At 32.6% G+C, this 19,890-nt stretch overlaps 1 protein-coding gene across 1 annotated transcript; it reads right to left on the bottom strand.

Annotated features, from left to right (window-relative positions):
* Positions 1-15,708: 15,708 nt before the first annotated feature.
* LOC144545115 (AAA-ATPase ASD, mitochondrial-like) lies at positions 15,709-17,913 on the bottom strand. The gene is made up of 2 exons (XM_078293697.1): positions 17,416-17,913; positions 15,709-16,837 (listed from the first exon to the last, which is right to left on the bottom strand). Exons 1-2 carry the CDS (start codon positions 17,847-17,849, stop codon positions 15,790-15,792), a joined length of 1,482 nt encoding a protein of 493 aa, XP_078149823.1. The 5' UTR covers positions 17,850-17,913; the 3' UTR covers positions 15,709-15,789.
* Between the last annotated feature and the right edge of the window lie 1,977 nt (positions 17,914-19,890).

Below are 19,890 nucleotides of genomic sequence, written 5' to 3' on the forward strand. Positions count from 1 at the left end.
ATTTGTTGCAAAGTGAGGACATATTTGAATTTTGTTTATTTTTCTAAGGATATGTACGACACACGACGAAATCATGGCAAATATGAATCCAAAGAAACTGGTGCAGCAATAATTATATTAATTTATGTACGGAAGTTTGTGTTCTGCAGAAATGATTGTGGGCCCCGGGGTACAGCAAACTTTTATCTATCAACGACAGAGGCTGACAACATGTTACTGTTTCTTAGTGCTTTTGTTGTCGAATTAGATAATATCTTATTTGGTCATGGAGTAAAATTAATTAAGAAAACCAGTGTTGTAAAAAAATAGCTCAAAACCAGTATTATAAAAAAAAAAAATAGCTGTTTAGAACGATTAATCATCCCATTAGTTATTAATCAATTGATTATTTTTTATTATAATTAATTATTTCTAATTCTTTTTTATTAATTATTTGATGATACATTGTCCGTCCGACGAGCGCATATTGTTGTTATATACAACACTGCTAAAAACTAAATCATGTAGGAGTAAGAAAATTATATGTAATTTTTCTTTTGTAACATTGAGCGTTTCGGATTGTTTTTTCGAACTTTGAAAATGGAGAAAAGAATGTGAAGCATGATTAGAGCACAAAACTAATAAAGCATTTTAACCCTACTCATCTGAACATGTTTTCTTTGAGATATATGAAATTAATATATTTTCTCGGTCAAAAATAGATAAGTTTCCATGCTTAGATCAGAGACTTGAAAGGTTGTATTGCCTCCACGCATCTACGGTGGACCAACACACACTTGTCTACTTGGCCTTAATTGATAATCTCTGCTGGTTTCTAATTTTTAAATGATTCGGACAAACAAAATATGTGCGAATATATTTTTAACGTTGTGATTTCAAATATCAAGATGGGTTTATTAACAAAATTGTTCATCAAATGCAAAATATTTTATACATAATATGTGTATATTGTTTTTTGTGAAGCTATTTCATTTTAATGACTAACAAGAGTCAAAACCTGTGTTTCACACAAACAAATATATATAAAAAAAATGTGTATTTTATTTTTTGTGAAGCTATTTCATTTTGTGTGTGGCCATGGAACTAGCATCATCAACATGAAGAAGGTGATATATATACGAGTACAAAATATAAGACACATGACAAAATAATGACAAAACTAGAGGTATGATTGTGGGCCTGATGGCGCAGCAAACTTTTATCAACAAAGGCTGACAACATGTTACCCATGGCATAGTGCTTATCTTGTCAAGTTATATATACTCTATATCCAGAAGTAACACCAGGGTGTTCTTAAAATCACCAAACATTTTGGTGAACTAAAGTCTAAACTCATCGAATCGGCTTTAAACGACAAATTTGAATCTTTGAAACTCGTCTACCTTATGAGTTATGCATCTACATGTAAAAAAAAAACACTAATTTTAATATTAATTTTACATAAAGTCAAGTGGTAAAAAAAGATTCAAAAAAATGAATGCATTAAAATTAATTTATTAACCTTCTAATTTTGACCGCTTGACTTTATACTAAATTAATTTAAATGTTTAAAATTTTTACATGTAGAAGCAGCACTCGTAAGGTAAGCGAGTTTCAACTGTTTGGATTCTTTATTTGAAGCCGATTTGATGGATTTTCTACTTATGTTCACTAAGGGACTTGGTGAACTTAAGAACGCCCTATTTCTACTCCTATATCTAGAGCGGAATAGGTTTTATAGACATCAGACATACTTTAAATTCGATGAATTTCAATATTGTCCGATTCATTTTTAAATCTGTGTGTATGAATATTGAAGCTGGTGCACACAAATATTAAAATGGAACGCATGTATTTTTAAACAGATCGGATGGTCATGAATGCCCATCAAACCTATCAACATACTTCGTGCTGTTTGATACCATGTTCGACTGTGGAGTAAAATTAATGAAAATTAAATTGATTAATTAATCTACTTTTTATATTTTATATCTCAGTTTCATAATTTAATTTATGGTTTAAATTATTAATTTGTTTGAAAGAGTAACATGTTGTAAAAGAAATATTTACCTATGACAATGAATCATATAAACATAGTAAGCAGGGACGGATCCAGAATTTTTGTCAGAGGGAGGCAAAAAAATATCGAATTGGATTTAAACCCATTAATTAATTGGGTACTCAATAAAAAAAATAATGTTTTGAATTATATTTTCCAATACCCGACTTATAATTTATGATACTATAACTTATCTTCCTCTGTGCTACAGTAGATCTGCCCTGATAGTAAGTACAAAGAAACTTAATATGTCTTAAGAGATAAGAATAACATATTTATAATTATTTTATCTCTTACTTCATGTTATATCCAGTTACTTCTTGTTTAACCGTTTAAATATGGAGTAAGAGATGACTCAATCCCTTACTCAACAACTAAACATGGCTCTGGTTAATTCTTGGCACCATAGCTAGGAAGAGTATGGATCCGTATCCTCCCATGTACCTGACTCAACACAATTGAAATGGACAGCTCAGATTTAATTTTCGCCGGTGGGTGATTAGAAATTCAGAATGACAGTAGAGTTATTTGTTCTTTGAGATGCGTGCCACATTAAAATTTCCATTTTCGGACTGTCCAAATCAATTCTACTCAGCCAGGTGAGTAACCTGAGGGGATACGAATTTGAAGAGCATACGGTGGAGAGAGAACCACATAGCCAGCCGTAGAGCCGTACAAGCAATGTGCTGACTTTTATCAGAAGGTGAAGTATCAATTAATAATTAATTAATTTACGGAGCTTTGTGTGATAGAGAAATATTGATTGTATTAACAATGGCTGACAGTGACAGCATCTTAATTACTTGTACCACATTAATTGCTTTTGTTGTCAAATTTCAATGGATCAGACTCTGCTGCTCTCCAAATAGGAGAGCACGACTCTGTTATTCTAAATCGGATTGTTGAATTTTTTCATGCACGAATCTCAACACAGATGAATGGTTCGATTTAGAATAACAGGGTCCTGCTCTCCTATTTGGAGAGCAGCAAGAGTTGGTTCCAATTCCAATACCCTAATTAATTCTTAGTACGCATGCAACAAGGAGTCCAGATGCTCTGAGACATAATATTTATGATTAAATTCGGACTGTTCGATCAGAATTTAGATAAATTCAGCTCGAGATGGAATACACGGAGCCTCTTTAATATTTCTATGAATTATAATTGAACAGTTCAGATCTAAACATAAATATTATGTGACCTTAGGTAATATGAATTCCTCACCTAAAGTAACTTAAATTTTGAGATTGAACCATATAGGAAAAAGAATAAAAAAAAAAGTATATATATAATTTATCATTATAATGGATCAACACAACTAAAAATCATACATGTTGAGAAATAGATTGCATTTTAATTGAAGCATGTATATAAAAATTAAGCAATATATTGTAATTACCTTACTATGGAAAGCAATACATTGCCTACACGCAGCTACTGGTAGACCAACATTAATTGTTGTCTACTTGGCCTTCATAGTCTCTGCAAATTTTTTTTTTTAATTTATAATGATTTGAAAAAAAAAAAACAACATGTGTGAATATATTTTTTTTAACATTGTGACTTCAAATATTAATATGGGTTTATTCACAAAATTGTTCATCAAATGCAAAATATTTTATACATAATATTAAACCGTAAGTGTCAACAGCTGTGTTTCTCTCACATAAAAATATAAAAATAATAATAGGTACCAAAATAATTATAAATTAAACGGTAAGATAATTCTGAAATATTTTTAATTACCACCCCAATAATTTAAAATTAAACAACCACTACTTATATCTCCAAATTTCAATTCTTATCACCCATGCATTGTCAGGATGTGTACCAAATTTTTTGATGCATTAGCTAGGGATGCCCACCAAATTATATATATATATATATATATATATTTAGTTCTTTTCTGTTTGAAATTTTTGGACTAATTTTTTTTTCTATTATATTCTATGTTGTTCAGTGGGATTTAGGATTATATGTACTCATCAAATTTAACGGTGAAATTGTAAAAAATATAAAACACACTTGTTTGACAAATAAAATTTTGCACTAAATTTGAACTAAAAATTATTACAACAAATTATACGCACAATCTGAGCAGCATTTTGTACTAAGTAAGTTGATGCGCAAAATACTAAAAATTATATGGACAATATGATCAACATTTTATACTACAAATAATACGCAGAACATAATAAAACTAAAAAAAAAATTTGTGCGCACCAAAAACTATGCGTAGGATAAAGGGCCAATTAATTTTATGTATAATATTAAACTAAAAAAAAGATAAATAATAAACAAGTTAAAATAAATAAATATATAATATACATACAAAAAATTATAAAAATATGTATTTATTCCGGACGACAATATATCATTGTGGATTGTATTTTAGGTACCTGTTATCCTATTTCGTTTTATGTGTGGACATGAATCGAATATGGACAAGATAAGACATGACAAGAAACATAGTACTGGACGAGATAATGGCAAATATGAATTCATGGGATGCTGGTACAACAATAATTAATTTACTACAGTTTATGTCTACTGGAAAAATGATTGTGCGCCTGGGGGCTTAGAAAATTTGTTGTCAAATTAAATACCCTAATTAATTATTAGTACGCACCAAGAGTATGGGAGCGGGGCGGAATTATTTTTAGAGAATATATAAATAATTAAAAAAATTTACTAAGGTGACCACCAAATCTCTTTTTTGCTGTGTGGAACAGTCAATTTAGCCCATTCAAATTTCACAGATTTTCAATCAAAACGGTGTGGTTTTGGTGTAATGCCTCTTTGCCGAATAGATTACTCAGCCCAAGTTTTTTTTTGTTTATGGTTTTTGTAAAAACTAATTAACTAATCAAGTTAGTTATTGGTTTTATAAATTTTTTATTTTTTATTTATGGTTTCTAAAAACAATTCATTCCGATGGACATCGAACTCAAATTGGTTTGATGCTCGTTCAAAACCGTCTGATTTACCTTATCATTTGTGCGGTCTGCTTCAATATTCGTACAAGTCGCTTTAATATTTGTGCAGATCAAGCGCACACAAATCATAAAGCAAATTGAACAGAAATGATATTGTACTAGTTCACATATTACATGTACAAAGTCTCATTATATAGAGAGAAGTCTAATTCGTAATTACCTGGTCTTAACAAGATTTTGTTATTCTAACAATCTCAAATAGAGAAGCTTAACAGCTTTGACTATCTCTAACAATCTTCACTAATCCTAATTATGGTAGACTAATCAGTTTTATCTTCTTTGTGTACATTAGCTTCGGTTGTCATGTCAAATTAATTACCTCACCTTTTGAATTTGAATCTCATTAATATATTAAGCACGAATCTTAAACTGATATTACAGCTGGACTAAGAGGTGTCAACGAATACAATACGAATCGGGTGAAGACATTTTTATAGTCATACCCGTTATGATAAAGGAAAAATCTTTATTCTTATCTGTATCCGATAAGTTAATAAAAAAACAAAGAGTGAGTCTATGGTACTATGCATATTACGATTTGGTACTGTGCTACGGCTCTATATTTGAGTTTTCAAATTATAACGGTCGATCCGAACCGTTCATCTTGTTCTCCATATTAATATGTGTTTGGAGACCAAATTTTACATTTTTTGAAATTTTTTTACTATTTTTTTAGATTTATTGAAAATCACTGTTTTTGGATGGTCCAGAATTTTCAGATCAAGTGATTTTCTAAATATCTAAAAAAATAGTAAAAAAATTTCAAAATATGTAAAATTTGGTCTCCAAACACATATTAACATGGAGAACAAGATGAACGGTTCGGATCGACCGTTAGGATTTGAAAACTCAAATATAGAGCCGTAGCACGGTGCCAACCCGTGATATGCATAGTACCATAGACTCACTCAAAAACAAATCTTACTTTTACTATCTTTCGAATACGGTCCGAATAGAGTAGACGAATAATAAAGTGCTATTGACATCTCCGATTTGGGCTTTCTGTAAAATATTTTCATAAAAAACAAAATTAATAATAAATACAATTAATTTGTATTATATATGAAAATTTAGTAAAGTACAATTTTTTTTATCCTGTATTATTTTAAGGCAAATATATATATCTATATATATAACTTTAATTTTAAATATTATCTTATAGGATAACAAGTAAGAAATGGTGTTTATCCGTACTCTTACCCGTTATGATAACGAAAAAAAAAATGTTATTCTTGCTTGTAATCGCTAAGTTCAAGAAAAAAAAAATGCTTACTCTTATTATCCGTCATTTTGGATACGATACGATAATCGGATAAACGGGCTGAACCATAATATCTTGATTTATACTCAAACGGTAAGGTAATGTAAAGGATCCAGGCTAGAAGAGTATACGCTATACAGTGTATGGATTGACAACATTGCTTGCCGTAGAGCCGACAAGCTAACGTGCTGTATTTATTTATTTATTTTTTCTTGTGAGTTGTCCGATTAAAATCGGACGGATGTAATGAAAGAAAAAATATTTTTAATTATACATGACATTAGACGATTATCATTTTTGGTAAACGATGTAGACATGAATAGATTGTCCAAAACCATCCTGCTTGAACATCAGTAACAAGTAACAAGTAACAAGTAACAAGTTTGTGATTCACTAGAATAAAAATAGAAGAAGAAGGACAATACCTATACATGATCCTGATGGCATTATTTTTGTGATTCATTAGCTTTTTAAGTTGAATGGGCTGATTTTTATTGGGCTTCTATTGGGCTTTTAAACCCTCTTTATGTGGCTGTCCAAATTCCCAATCGAGGAAGCAGAGTGCTTACCTTGTTATTATACCCAATTCAAAGTCTAAATTTAGACCTCTACTACGTTTTAAAATTGATAGATGCTGCCATAATTAACTTTGCTAAATATTGAAATATGCTAATTATAGAAAGGGTAGAATTCCTATCGATTCAATTTTTTTTATTTTTAGGATTGGTAGAAATCCTATCGGTCTTTAGACCAATCAAAATATATATGATGTACTATTTATGTTTCTATTTCTTTCTTTTTCTTAATTTCCACGGATAAAAAATTTCCAATGAAAACAGTAGATCAACATCCCCACATTTTGATCTACAGCCAGGCTTTGTCACTGCAAAGCCTTTTGCACATGAAAAATGAATTAGAAGAGAAAAGAAATACAATCACTAACCTCACGATTGGATATGGTATTGTAATATTTTTAAATGCTTGGGAAGTATCTTAGCCTTAAATAGTTTGATCTACCTATGGATTATATAACGCTTGGGAATTAATATAGCCATAGAGAGAAAGGAAATTAAGAACCTCTGTTGAGTGATCAGGTCAATCTGTGGTCCACTTGTATGGGAGAAAGTACAAATTTTTAATGATGAAATTAATGCTGTACCAAGTTCCGTAACAGACTGAACATCACTAAATGCCTCTGATAGTTTATGATTTGTGGCGAAAATCATGTTTGAAAATTGAGGAAATTAACTTCATAAATATAAAAGAAGGTGCACTTTCTAAATATTTTGAAATTTTTCATGGTCCAAGAAAATGTTTACGTCTTTCTTGTATTTGTACTAACTTTAATAGAAATTAATTCATAAAAAGTATGAGAGACATACCATTGGCATCAAACTCTGAAATTTCAATTGAATCGGTTCAATATTTGGTTAATTGAAGCTTATGAGAAAGCAGAAGACTGCATTAATTAAGTCAACAGTCAACAATGTAAGGATTGGTCTGCAGTTATCATATCACATCAATTGGCTAGAATTAATTCTACAGTATATAAAGAAATAAGCAGACATCTCCATTAGTGCAATTTGGCTTGTTGTAATGCCATATATATATCCCTATCAAGCTTGACTTGGAACTAACTCTACCAATAATTGATGAAAGAAGACTCCCAATTGAGGTCTCCATGCATGACACTTAATTCCATGAAATAAGAGTGAAATTATTATAGCTGTCATAAAGTTAATTAAAAGTTGGGAGACACAACCAGTTAGCTTTTTTTTTTTTTTTTTTTTTTCTTTCTTTCTCTCTCTCTCTTTCTTTCTTTCTTTTTCTTTCTTTCTTTTTCTCTCTTTTGACGATTAGATCAGCCGCCCCATCACCTCAAACCTCTACTTTCCTCCTCTCCCACTCTATTCCACTCTTCCATCAATTTCATCAAACTCAGTCATTTTCACTTTTTGTAAGTCTCATTATCGAAATAATATTCTTCTTCCCTCTCGGTATAATTTTCTCGAGCTGAGAGGAAAATGAGAGAGAGGGGACGAACCGGAGTACAGCTGAGCTGACCAAAGCATATCAATCTTGATCGGAACGTGATGGTGAGTAGATTCGGTAGACATCAGAGCGTAGCGGCAGTCAAAGAGGTGGATCTGGTCATGGAGCGAGAGGGGAGGACTCGGAGTCGAGCGTAGCCGATTCGAGCCGAGAGTGTAGTATTGTAAGAACTCAGAGCGTAGAGTTATTGTTAGATTTATTAAATGGTACGCTCGTTATGGGAAACTCATCTCCAAAATCCGACCCGTTATAAATAGATGCCAACCCATTATGAAAAGGTGCATTGGTTTTATATAAACCATCCATATATCTCTCTCTCAATCCATCGGAAGAAAAAAACAAAATAGTGACTGAAAGAGAGAAAAAATATAGAGCACCAAGATACTATGTTAATACTTGAAGGTCTTAGGTTGTGAAAAACGCAGGGCTTTTGGCTTCGGCTTGTGATTCCTAGCAGAACCAGTGATACTGCTATGCTCGTAAGATTCGCTTCCGCACGAAGATTAACGGAGTAATTTATATGTTCTATCCGTTAATTAACATTGGTATCATAGCTTTTATAGCATGTATTCTGGTTTTAATACATAGTACAATTTTTTTTGAAAATTAATTTCATATTTCAGAAAAACGTCTAAATTTGAAATTTAAAATTTGGATGCAAATTTTTTTTTTTTGTATAGAATTTTTTTTCAGAGTTGATTTACAAATTTTTTTTATGTAAATTTGATAAATCTAAATACGAATTTTTATTTTATAAAACGATTTAATTGTGTTCACTGTTTTTGAAGATTTTTTAAATGAATTTTTTGGAGATGCATTGCAAAACAGTGATCTTGTAGAGTGGGAAATGGAGATGAAAAGCAAAACAATGCATTTTTTTTACTCAGATCTTATACAATTGGGTTGGACAATTTTCTGGTCCAAATGAATCACAACCGTCCAATAAACCATTTTTTGTCTAGATTGGATGGTTGGTATTTGGTGTGGACCATTTTTATACTTCCATATTGTATGAAATACAATTTTAATTCAACCAGTGTTAATGGATGGGTCAATTACTGTGGAAAATGTAGAAATTGGATGAACCGGTTCATACTAAATGGACTTAACCGGTTCATACTAAATGGACTTGGTCCATATCTTACTCATAAACTGCGAAAATAATTTTTTTTGAAGCCGTTGGGGCTGGAACCCAATCAAGCACCATAGGAGACAATGGTCTTACCACTGTACCACAATCTATTTCATGTTATTTTGTTCATTATATATATTATATATACTACAAAACAGAAGTTGATACAATTTTTTTTGCAACTGAAATTTTTGTTTATATATATTATATATATACTATATATTATATTATATATATTTTTTATTAGCCACTAGAATTTTTTTTTGTTGTACAGATTTAAAAAAAAAATTCTGTTTTTACAATTTTAAAAAAATTTATATATATTAAATGTATAATTTTTAGTCGGAGTTATGCACAGTGAAATATTTAATGGTAATAAAATTTATAAAATTAAAAGATGACTGTGAAACTTAGTGATCTTTCAATTTTAATCTATAAGTATTATTATTATTAAATTATTCCACAGTTGTTGCAAAACTGAAAGTGTTATGCTAGGTATTAAATAATTTCTATTAAGCTATCAGAACTGTGATATGTCCTAACTTAGTTTAATTGTAATTTCTTAGTGAAATGACATTTGCATCTAGGAATATTGTGGCAGAACTTAATAAGGGTGAAAAACTGAATGACGAGAATTATGAAATTTGGGCCATGAAAATTCAGTATGTCCTGGAAGAACAAGAGGTTCTTACGGTCCTGGATCATATTCTAACCGATCTAGAAAAAAGGTACAACTGAAAAGCACAAAACTGATAGTGCTGCATATGAGTCCTGGAAAAAGAAGAACTCCATTGCTCGTATTACATTGCTGAGCAGTATGGAAAATGATGTGATGCATGAGTTTAGGCAATATGAGATTGCAAAAGAGATGTGGCTTGCTTTGAAGCAAAAGTTCGGTGGAACTTCTGTTACAAAATTGAGACAACTCACCTTCAAGTTTGACACTTACAAGAAACGTCATAATCATAGCATGCGGCAACATCTTAGGGAGATGTCAAATATGATTAGTGAGTTGAAGGACGCTGGCCATGTTTTGACTGATGAGCAACAACTTCAAGCAGTGATTCGTTCACTTCCTCATACATGGGAACACATGAAGGTGAATCTGACCCACAGCGAGAGTATTACAACTCTCAACGATGCAGCAAGGCATCTGAAACTTGAGGAAGATCTTATTGAGGCATCAAAGCCTCAAGAAACTGAATCTGATGTGCATTTGGCTGGTTCAAGCTCTCATGGAGGGTAAGGCAAGAAGCGTAAGTCAAATTATGGTCAAAAGGGCAAACAAGAGAAAAAACATAAGGGGCAGGATCGTGGCAAGGGAAAGGCTTCTTAGAACAATTTTAAGAAGCATAATAAAGCCAAGATCAAGTGTTTCAATTGTGGCAAGAAGGATCACTATGCTCGTGAATGCAAAGAGCCCCGCAAGGTACAAATTATAGAAAAACTTTCATATTTTTTATATGTTTCCAGTTATGTTTTTATTGTTGATTCTCATCTTTTGTGGACTATAGACTCAGGGGCAACAGACCATGTAGCCAAAGACCGTGACTTATTTGTGGATTTTCGTCGAATTATGTAAGGTTCAACATGACTTTATGTAGGAAATAACTCTCGTATACCAGTCAAGGGTATAAGTACATGCAAGTTGGATATGCATGATGGTCGAACCCTCCTCTTACATGATGTTCTCTTTGCACATGACATTCGACGAAATCTTCTATCTGTAGTTGTTCTTCTTAGATTTGGATACTTTGAACATGTGTGGCACTAGTATTAAGTTGTATCTGGATGATGTGTGTTATGGTTATGGATATGTATTGAATGGTTTTATTATTCTGGATGTTATTAATATAATGACTTCTTCTAATACCCATTTTTCTTTAATTACATCATATGCTGATGAAAATGTTGATGTGAATGTATGGCATACGAGATTAGGCCATATTGGACAGTAACAAATGGATAGATTAGCCAAGGAAGGCATGTTAGGCCAGATTGAAAGGGTTAGTCTACCAACATGTGAAAATTGTTTAAAAGAAAAAATGACAATAAAACCATTTGGAACAGGAACCAGATCTGAATTTTCGTTGCAATTAATTAATTCAGATATTTGTGGACCAATGAATGTGAGGGCACAACATGGAGGTAGATACTTTATCACCTTCATTGACGATTATACGCGATATGGCCACGTCTATTTGATCTCTCATAAATCTAAAGCTCTTTCATGTTTCACGAAATTTATAACCTTATGTGAAAATCAATTAGATAGAAAGGTTAAGGCCTGAAGAACGGATCGCGGTCGCGAATATTTGTCTGATGAGTTCAAATAAATGTGCGAAGAAAAATGAATACTAAGGCAACTAACCATACCATATACTCCATAGCAAAACAGAGTGGCTGAAAGGAGAAATCAGACTCTTTTGGAAATGGTTAGGTCAATGATAGCTCAAGCAAATCTGCCAATCAATTTTTTGGGGTGATGCATTATTGACTGCTGCCTATATTCTAAATCGTGTACCCTCTAAATCTCTTTCTTCAACTCCTTACGAACTTTGGACTAATAGAAAACCAGATCTTAGTAATATGAGACCTTGGGGATGCGCTGCCTTTGTTCATGATTCGTCTCATCAACATGATAAATTGGGCCCACAAGATAAAAAGAGTATATTTATACGATACTCTGAACATTTCAAAGGTTATGTGTTATTTTGGAATGTTGCCAATGATCATGAATGATGCGATCCAATAAAACATATCTGGATAGCAATTGATTTGGAATTAAGAGATTCTAGATAAAAGAAAATGATCATTTGAGTGTTACATTAAGTTATATTCACTGGTGCACCAATTATGTTTATATAACATAATTGTGAATATATAAGTATGGTTGTATCAATACATAAAAGAGATCCTGTAATACTTGAAAAATGTGACTTGATGATCTGGGGTAATGCATATTTACTCTACTTAGATGTTGTTATTCATACCTAACAGTTGGATAACAACATATGCTCTCAAATTAAGATATACTAGTCATAGCCTATTTTCTTGTATGAATTTTAACAGAGATTAGATATTACGTTCTCTTAGTTTATAACGGGTATCCCATTTTGTGCGAGTGAGAGATGTTGGATTTATTAAATGGTACGCCCGTTATGGAAAATCCAAATCCAAAACCCGACCCGTTATGAATAGATGCCAACCCATTATGAAAATGTGCATTGGTTTTATATAAACCATCCATATATATATATCTCTCTCAATCCATCAGAAGAAAAAAACGAAATAGTGACTGAAAGAGAGAAAAATTACAAAGCACCAAGATACTCTAGTGTTAATACTTGAAGGTCTTAGGTTGTAGAAAACGCAGGGCTTCCGGCTTCGGCTTGTGATTCCTGGCAGAACCAGTGATACTGCTACGCTTACAAGATCCACTTCCGCACGAAGATTAACTGAGTAATTTGTAAGTTCTATCCGTTAATTAACAGTTCTCATTTCGGTCGAAGAAGCGGATCTTGTCGTGAAACGAGATGAATGTTAAATTCTAGAATTGAGTATGAACTAAATATTTACTTTTTTGTTATATGAGAAGATAAAATCTAAAATTTTGTAAATAATTTTTTCTGATCAATATATTTGTTAGTGGTAATTTTAACCACTAACTATAAAAAAAATAATTAATATTAATACTTAAAATTAATTTCACAACTAATATATTTATGCAATTGTTTTTACAAAGGAAGAGAAAAAGAAAGAGACAGAGAGAACGCGACAATAGCAACTAATAAGAATCGAATATTTTTGTGACCGAGGATATGTGAAAGTATTTCATTTAATGAAATCTTTCGAAATTACAAAATTGCACTGCAACGGTGAAAGTAAAATTGAAAGTGTCAATAGAGATTTTGAAATTCAATTTGTAAGTCTGTGGATATGCTCTTATAAACAATTATTGTTGAGAACTTCAACTTTGGTTAGAAGCATATTGTAGGATGTTGAAACGAAAATAACTTTTTTTTTTCTTTGGTGGGGGGTGGGGGGACCGGAGGAAATCAAAATGAACTTTCAAATAAGCTCAAATCAATCTTATAAGCTGGATAAATAGCAAAAATAAGTGATATGAATGACAGAAACCATTCAAACATTGATACCTCCACTAGGCACTAACCTCATTGCTCTCAGTCTGATGATCTTGGTGCTCAGTGGGTTTCAACCCTCAGTGGGTTTCGGCCCAGTAACGAAATCAGCATATGGGTGAGTCAAATCTACTCCATTATTCTCATGAAATCTTATAAATTATTCAAAATTACTCTAATCGTTCTTAATCACCCTCTAAGTTTTCCTTTATGAATGTAAGTAGCTTACTTTTTAGATTTACTTTTAACCAGATCTTCTCTTTTAATCCTACTTATATACACTTATAATCACCTTAATAACTTAATCTTCTTGCTCCACGGCCGAATCTGCTCTTCCGACTACTTGATCTACTCACTATCCCGCTTCGATCAAGATGATGACTCTACACTCGAACTCCGATGATACCCCGTTCTCAGCTCTAGGGTGGGCGTTCGATCAAGTCAATTGTTTTTAGAGAAGTAATGCACATAGTTGTATAATCAACTCTTTTCTTTCTAGAATTTTCTCATGACCATCGACATTGTCAGATGGAGATGAACAATATCATCTCTGTCCAAAATTCTGCCAGCATCGCCCACACCTGTGATCCATGTTTGACTTAGTTCATTAGATCGTTGGCCAGCTTGACACCCTTTTCGACCACCGAATTTTCACCCCATGTGGTCTCGAGTACATAGATGCAATGATCTTTTTTAATTTTTAGATTTCTCTCACTCCTAAGCGACAAAAAGGGCGACAAAAAAATTCTAGCCACTGCCGTCGTTCCTCTTCAATCTTCTACACATCTCCATTTGGACTCTTTCACCTCTTTTAGTTCCCACCTTCGATATAGTGATACCTTCTCTCCTCTCTCTCGTCTTTATCTCCTTAAACGGAGAGAAGAATGAGGGAGAGGGGAGGAAGTCAAGCGAAACTTATAGGAGCCGAGAGTGCGGTATTGTCGAATCTCGAAGCGTAGAGCCTTTACTACCTCCATCTCGATCGGAGCACGACGGTGAGTAAATCTGACCGTTGGAGGGCGGCGGCAATCAAACAAAAGCGGATCCGGTTGTGAAAAGAGATGGATAAGAGGTAATAGGGTGTTTAAGAGTAGATATTAGGATTAAGTGATTAGAGTAATTTATGAGATTTTATGAGAATAAATGAATTTAGATCTAAGAAAGAGAGTCATTTGACTCGTTGTATGTCCGTTTTTTTATTATCAATGAAATTGTTAGTAGGCATTAAAAGCCACTAACCTTCAAAAAAAAAAAATTAGATTTCTGAAAGAAACATTGAAGTCTGGCCAATATCTCTGTAATATTCTGAAAATTTAATAAACTTCTTTGTAATAATTTTGGATTTACTTTTTAATTTACAACCGTTAAAGGTTTATTTATAAAAAGTGTTCAATAAGTTTCATTGCAATAATAATGGACTTATTTATAAATCTCATAAACTTAAGGTTTTATTTACAAAATGTGAAAACACACACAGAGAAAGAGAAAAGGAAAAAAGAAGAAGAAAATAGTGAAATATGAGAGAAAATGATAACAGGAAGATTGGTAATATGTTTAATTGAAAATCTTTAGAAGTTGTTGGTGTCCGACTTAATTAAAAAAGAAACGAACAACACTAGAATATTTGATTAGCCGATTATTTACAAGCTCATATTTTTGCCCTTCGATATCTGATATGGGGTTATTAGACTTGTTTGATATTTTATTTTTAAAAATTAAATTATTATTCATTTTTCATGTTGAAGAATTGCTTATTTGAATTATTAAGATGTGTAAATCATGTGCATAATTCAATCAAATTATAATTGAATTGATGTGATATTGACAACTAGTCATTTTGAATTGATGTGATACTCTTGAATTTTCATATAAGAGCAACAAAAAAAAAAAAAAATAAGGAAAAGTAAAGCGTAGACAACAAAAGAAACTAAGTTCTGTCGCCTTCCCTCTCCAGTTTAGTGCAACTGCTCTTCTCCAGTTTCATGACATTTGATATTAATTTGAGGTTGGCTTTACTAGATCGATCAAGCTCATGTATATATAATGGTGAGAACCATTTAATTTCACAATAATTAATGGGACCAGAGTTTTATATATCATTGTTAATTATTTTTCATGATTACTGTGCTTATTTTACATATATTCATTACAACCCTTCTTAAAATGCCTTATTTCAATTCCACACCATTGCTTACATTATTTTTATATACCTCATCTACAATGCCATCCTTTCCTTGTTCTTCCACTGCCTCTTTCCTCTCCATTAATGTCTTCACCAATCTCTCAAGGTACACCCCGGCATCCACCTTTGAGTAACCGACACACATCAAATTCTCCGCAACATCTGCCGGCGTGATCTTCACCTCCTCGAACAACCTCCTAATCTTCTCATACAACTTGTGACTCTTGATACCGAGGTAATTGTGTGCCAAAACCCTAAACGACTCGAAATCACAATACGACATCTCTATGTGTTTGTCCATCCTGCCTGTTCGAATTAGTGCAGGATCCAACTTTTCTATGTGATTTGTTGTAAATATTATAATCCTCTCTTCACCACATGCCGACCATAGCCCGTCAATGAAATTCAGAAGACCTGAAAGAGTCACCTTTTTCTTGTCTTCATCATCGAACCGATACTTTCTTTTGTTCTTTTCGTCACTGCCGTCACCTTCTTCTTCTTCTTTGCTTTTGTTGGAGTTGCGTTTGCCTGTAAGATCGAGTGTGCAGTCGATGTCCTCTATAACAATTATTGACTTCCCGGTTGTCTCGATGAAAAGCTTCCTTAATTCTGAGTTGCTCTTTACAGTTGTTAGTTCCAGGTCGTAAATATCGTACTCTAGAAAATTTGCTATGGCTGTTATCATGCTTGACTTGCCTGTACCGGGTGGACCATAAAGCAGGTACCCGCGTTTCCAAGCTTTGCCGATCCTTGAGTAGTACTCCTTCCCTCTGCGGAATTCGTTCAGGTCATCTATTATCTCCTGCTTCTTTGTTGGGTCCATGGCAAGCGTATCGAATGTGGACGGGTGCTGGAACTGCACGTGGTTCCACATAGGTTTGAAATAGCTGGACCACTCGGTATACGGGTTGTTGGTGAAGAGGCGGCGCTGCCTGTTTCGTACTGTAATTGCCCGGCCTTTGTCGAGAACATGTCTCAGGTATGGTCCTTCTATTAGCTCACGGTGGCGTTTGTGGAAGGTCAAGGTGTAGTACCTGTCAAGGTGGCAAAGTGGATGTATGATTTTTTTGAGCTAACATGAAGGGACTATGACTAATTAAACTGATAAAAATTGGTCATGTAACTTTTGATAAAACAATGTGCAAGTGAAACTGATAAGACAAATTAAGCTGAAAGAAGCTAGGTCACTTAACACGTCTCTTTTCTATTCGAAAAATAATAGGCAAAATATTCACAAGAAAAACTACTTAAAACAACTCAAATAGATATGATTCATTACTTTAATTTCGTAGTCAAATTTTATATGTCATTAATTATAGGAAGAGCATGTATAAAATGGCCATTAGTTTTGTGCACCAATGATATCCGACATTATTATCTTCATTTTTAACATCTAAACTACAATCCGAACCTCTCAACATGAACTCCATATTAAAATGTGATCGGAAACCAATTTTTAATTTTTTTAGATTTACTAATTTTCTTGATAAATAGAAACTCAATGTTTTTGGATGTTCCAATTTTTTTTGAAAAACAATAATTTTGTACCTATATAAAAAATAGTAAAAAATTTTCAAAAAAATATAAACAGTGATTCTGAAGCACTACGTACCTCCTTTCTTCTTGAGATTGGCGCCCGCTGTATTGGTTCGAAACGGGTTGATGCATATGTGCATGCCACCAGATCCTAGCCCCATTGAAATCATCTGTTACCTCAACTCTTTCCCCGATTGACACCAGGAAGCGATCGCTGTCCTTGCCGAGTTCAATACGGCATGTTCGGGCACGCCTAGAGCAGTGATCGCTGAGGTACGCTTTCGTGGCAATGTAGAGATCATGGCGGTTCATGCGATCTCCTGCATACTCCTCAATGACGAAGCAGTCATAGGGGCTGATGTAGGAGGTGAACTTGTGGATGTAAGTGTCGAGGTAGCGCTTGATGTCGTATGGCATGAATTGTCGAAACATGGTCCAGATAATGGCTAGGCCTCCTATGGTGGATGTTATCTTGGTGCTTAGCGACGTCAGTTCTGCTACATGATCCATCGCTTAATTTCTCTCTCTCTCTCTCTCTGTTTGTTTGTTTTTTTTTTTTTTTTTTTTTTTTCACATGCAACACAGAGAATGAGAGGGGGAGGGGGCTTAGGTACTCAAAGTTGGCTTTCTTCTCTTGGCGAGGTGCTGGGTATAAATAAATGAATTTATTAATTAAGGTTCTGTTCAGCTGTTAGATGGGAACGCAAACAGATCCAATTTGAATGGCTAAAACACTGTTTTCATAATTCACTCTGAATGAATTTTTTTTCCCCCACAAAAAACAATGATGGTCGAATAGGACCTAAGAGAAAATTGGAGCACGCAAATGCAATCATGGTCCCAGACATTCTTTTCTTTCATGCTTCACAATCATGGAAACCAGATTTTCAAGATATGAAAATGATATCTTTATGACTTTATTTTTGTATCTAGATGAGAAGTACAATAAATAAATACACTATATATAAAAATATGTTACTATCTGTCAGAATAAACGATTTTTTTTTTTAATAATGTTTTTGCGGATACTACTGCAGTAATAGTAATATATTTAAAAATAACATTTTTTTTAGTGTACTCTTATTTTGACAAGTTACTTTTTTTAATAGTCACTTTTTACTGTTGAGTTCAGTTCAGTCTGTACAGTAAAGTTATTTTTTTAGCTGATATTTATTAAATTTTATAAAAAAGTTTGTGAAATACAATAAATCACTAGCTGTGCTGACAATGAAATGACCAAATGCCTAGGTAGCTAATTTATAATTGGTTGGTATTTCTATTAATTAATTAGCTCTACAAGTTAGGTGAAAGACAGTTAAGTTCATATCAAGACAAACTGTAAGGCACCGAAAGACCAAAGTCTTCTATGCTTTTGTCAGCGTTATGACGTAGCAAGCTGATCTAAGTCATATGATGGGGTGTGCATGTGCTTCCGTTGTCGCTTTTTAGTTTTGTCAAATATTAAGAAAATGCGATACAAGTTAAAATATTTTAATAATATTAATAATTTTGTCATCATTTCATAATAAACCATCCATCACTACTACAAAAATGAGATTTTCTATATAACGAAATTTTTTTATATGTAGATCTTAAAAAAAAGAGAGAGAAAAACATAAAGAGTACATTATATTTTTAATTGATTGGTAGAAAGATCAATAGAATTTTTACTGATTTTAAAAATTAAAAAATTTGAATAGATAGAAATTTTTATATAAAGGAAATTCTTATATTTGATTTCTAGTAACATATAAAAAGTTTTTCAAAAAATAGATAAAATATTTCTATTATATTTAAATTTTATGATACTCTATCTATTTTTGTAAAATATATTTATATTTTACTAAAAAATTAAAAGTAAAAAAGACAAATTGGTTTGGATCGGTATAATTCCTAGCTTGTTGATTTTTCTCTAGATTGCTAATTTTTCTTTCGCGATATTTGAGCATTTCTTCAAATGAACTTATATTTATGGTTCATGACTTATTATAATTGGTAATTTAGATTCTTTGGCTCTTAGATCATTATTGTAGTCTATATTTTGGTGCTCGGTGTTGTTTTAGTTTTAGTTTAATTGGATATAGAGATAACTTGACTGGAACTAAATACCGCACTAAGAGATTTTCAATCTCTCACCGTTGCACTCTGTGGGTTTCAGGTATAAAAAGCGAGATACGAAAATGAGAGTCGAACTTGAAGACTCACATGATTTGTCACATATAAGGTTATTTGTTTATTTCCAATAAATCTGCTATGGTATTTCGTTAGTATATTATTACACCATAATAGGTTTATTCTTCGGTTTGAGGATTCTTCTTTTACTGTGGTTCTTATCTTTGTCATTGGTAATGTATTTTTATGATTATGTTTTGATGATTAAATCGCGTTGCGCTAATGAGAGTGGCTGGTTGTCAGTTCTATCGTCCGGATGTGACAATAACCAGAAATCCTGAAAATATTTTTTAACTTAATTGGTAAATTTGTACTATAAATTCTAATTAAATTTAAAATGTATTGTACCATAAGGTTAATTAATTGAAAACATAATATT

Source organism: Carex rostrata, chromosome 27 (genome assembly GCF_964058835.1).
Source record: "Carex rostrata chromosome 27, lpCarRost1.2, whole genome shotgun sequence".
NCBI lineage: Eukaryota > Viridiplantae > Streptophyta > Magnoliopsida > Poales > Cyperaceae > Carex > Carex rostrata.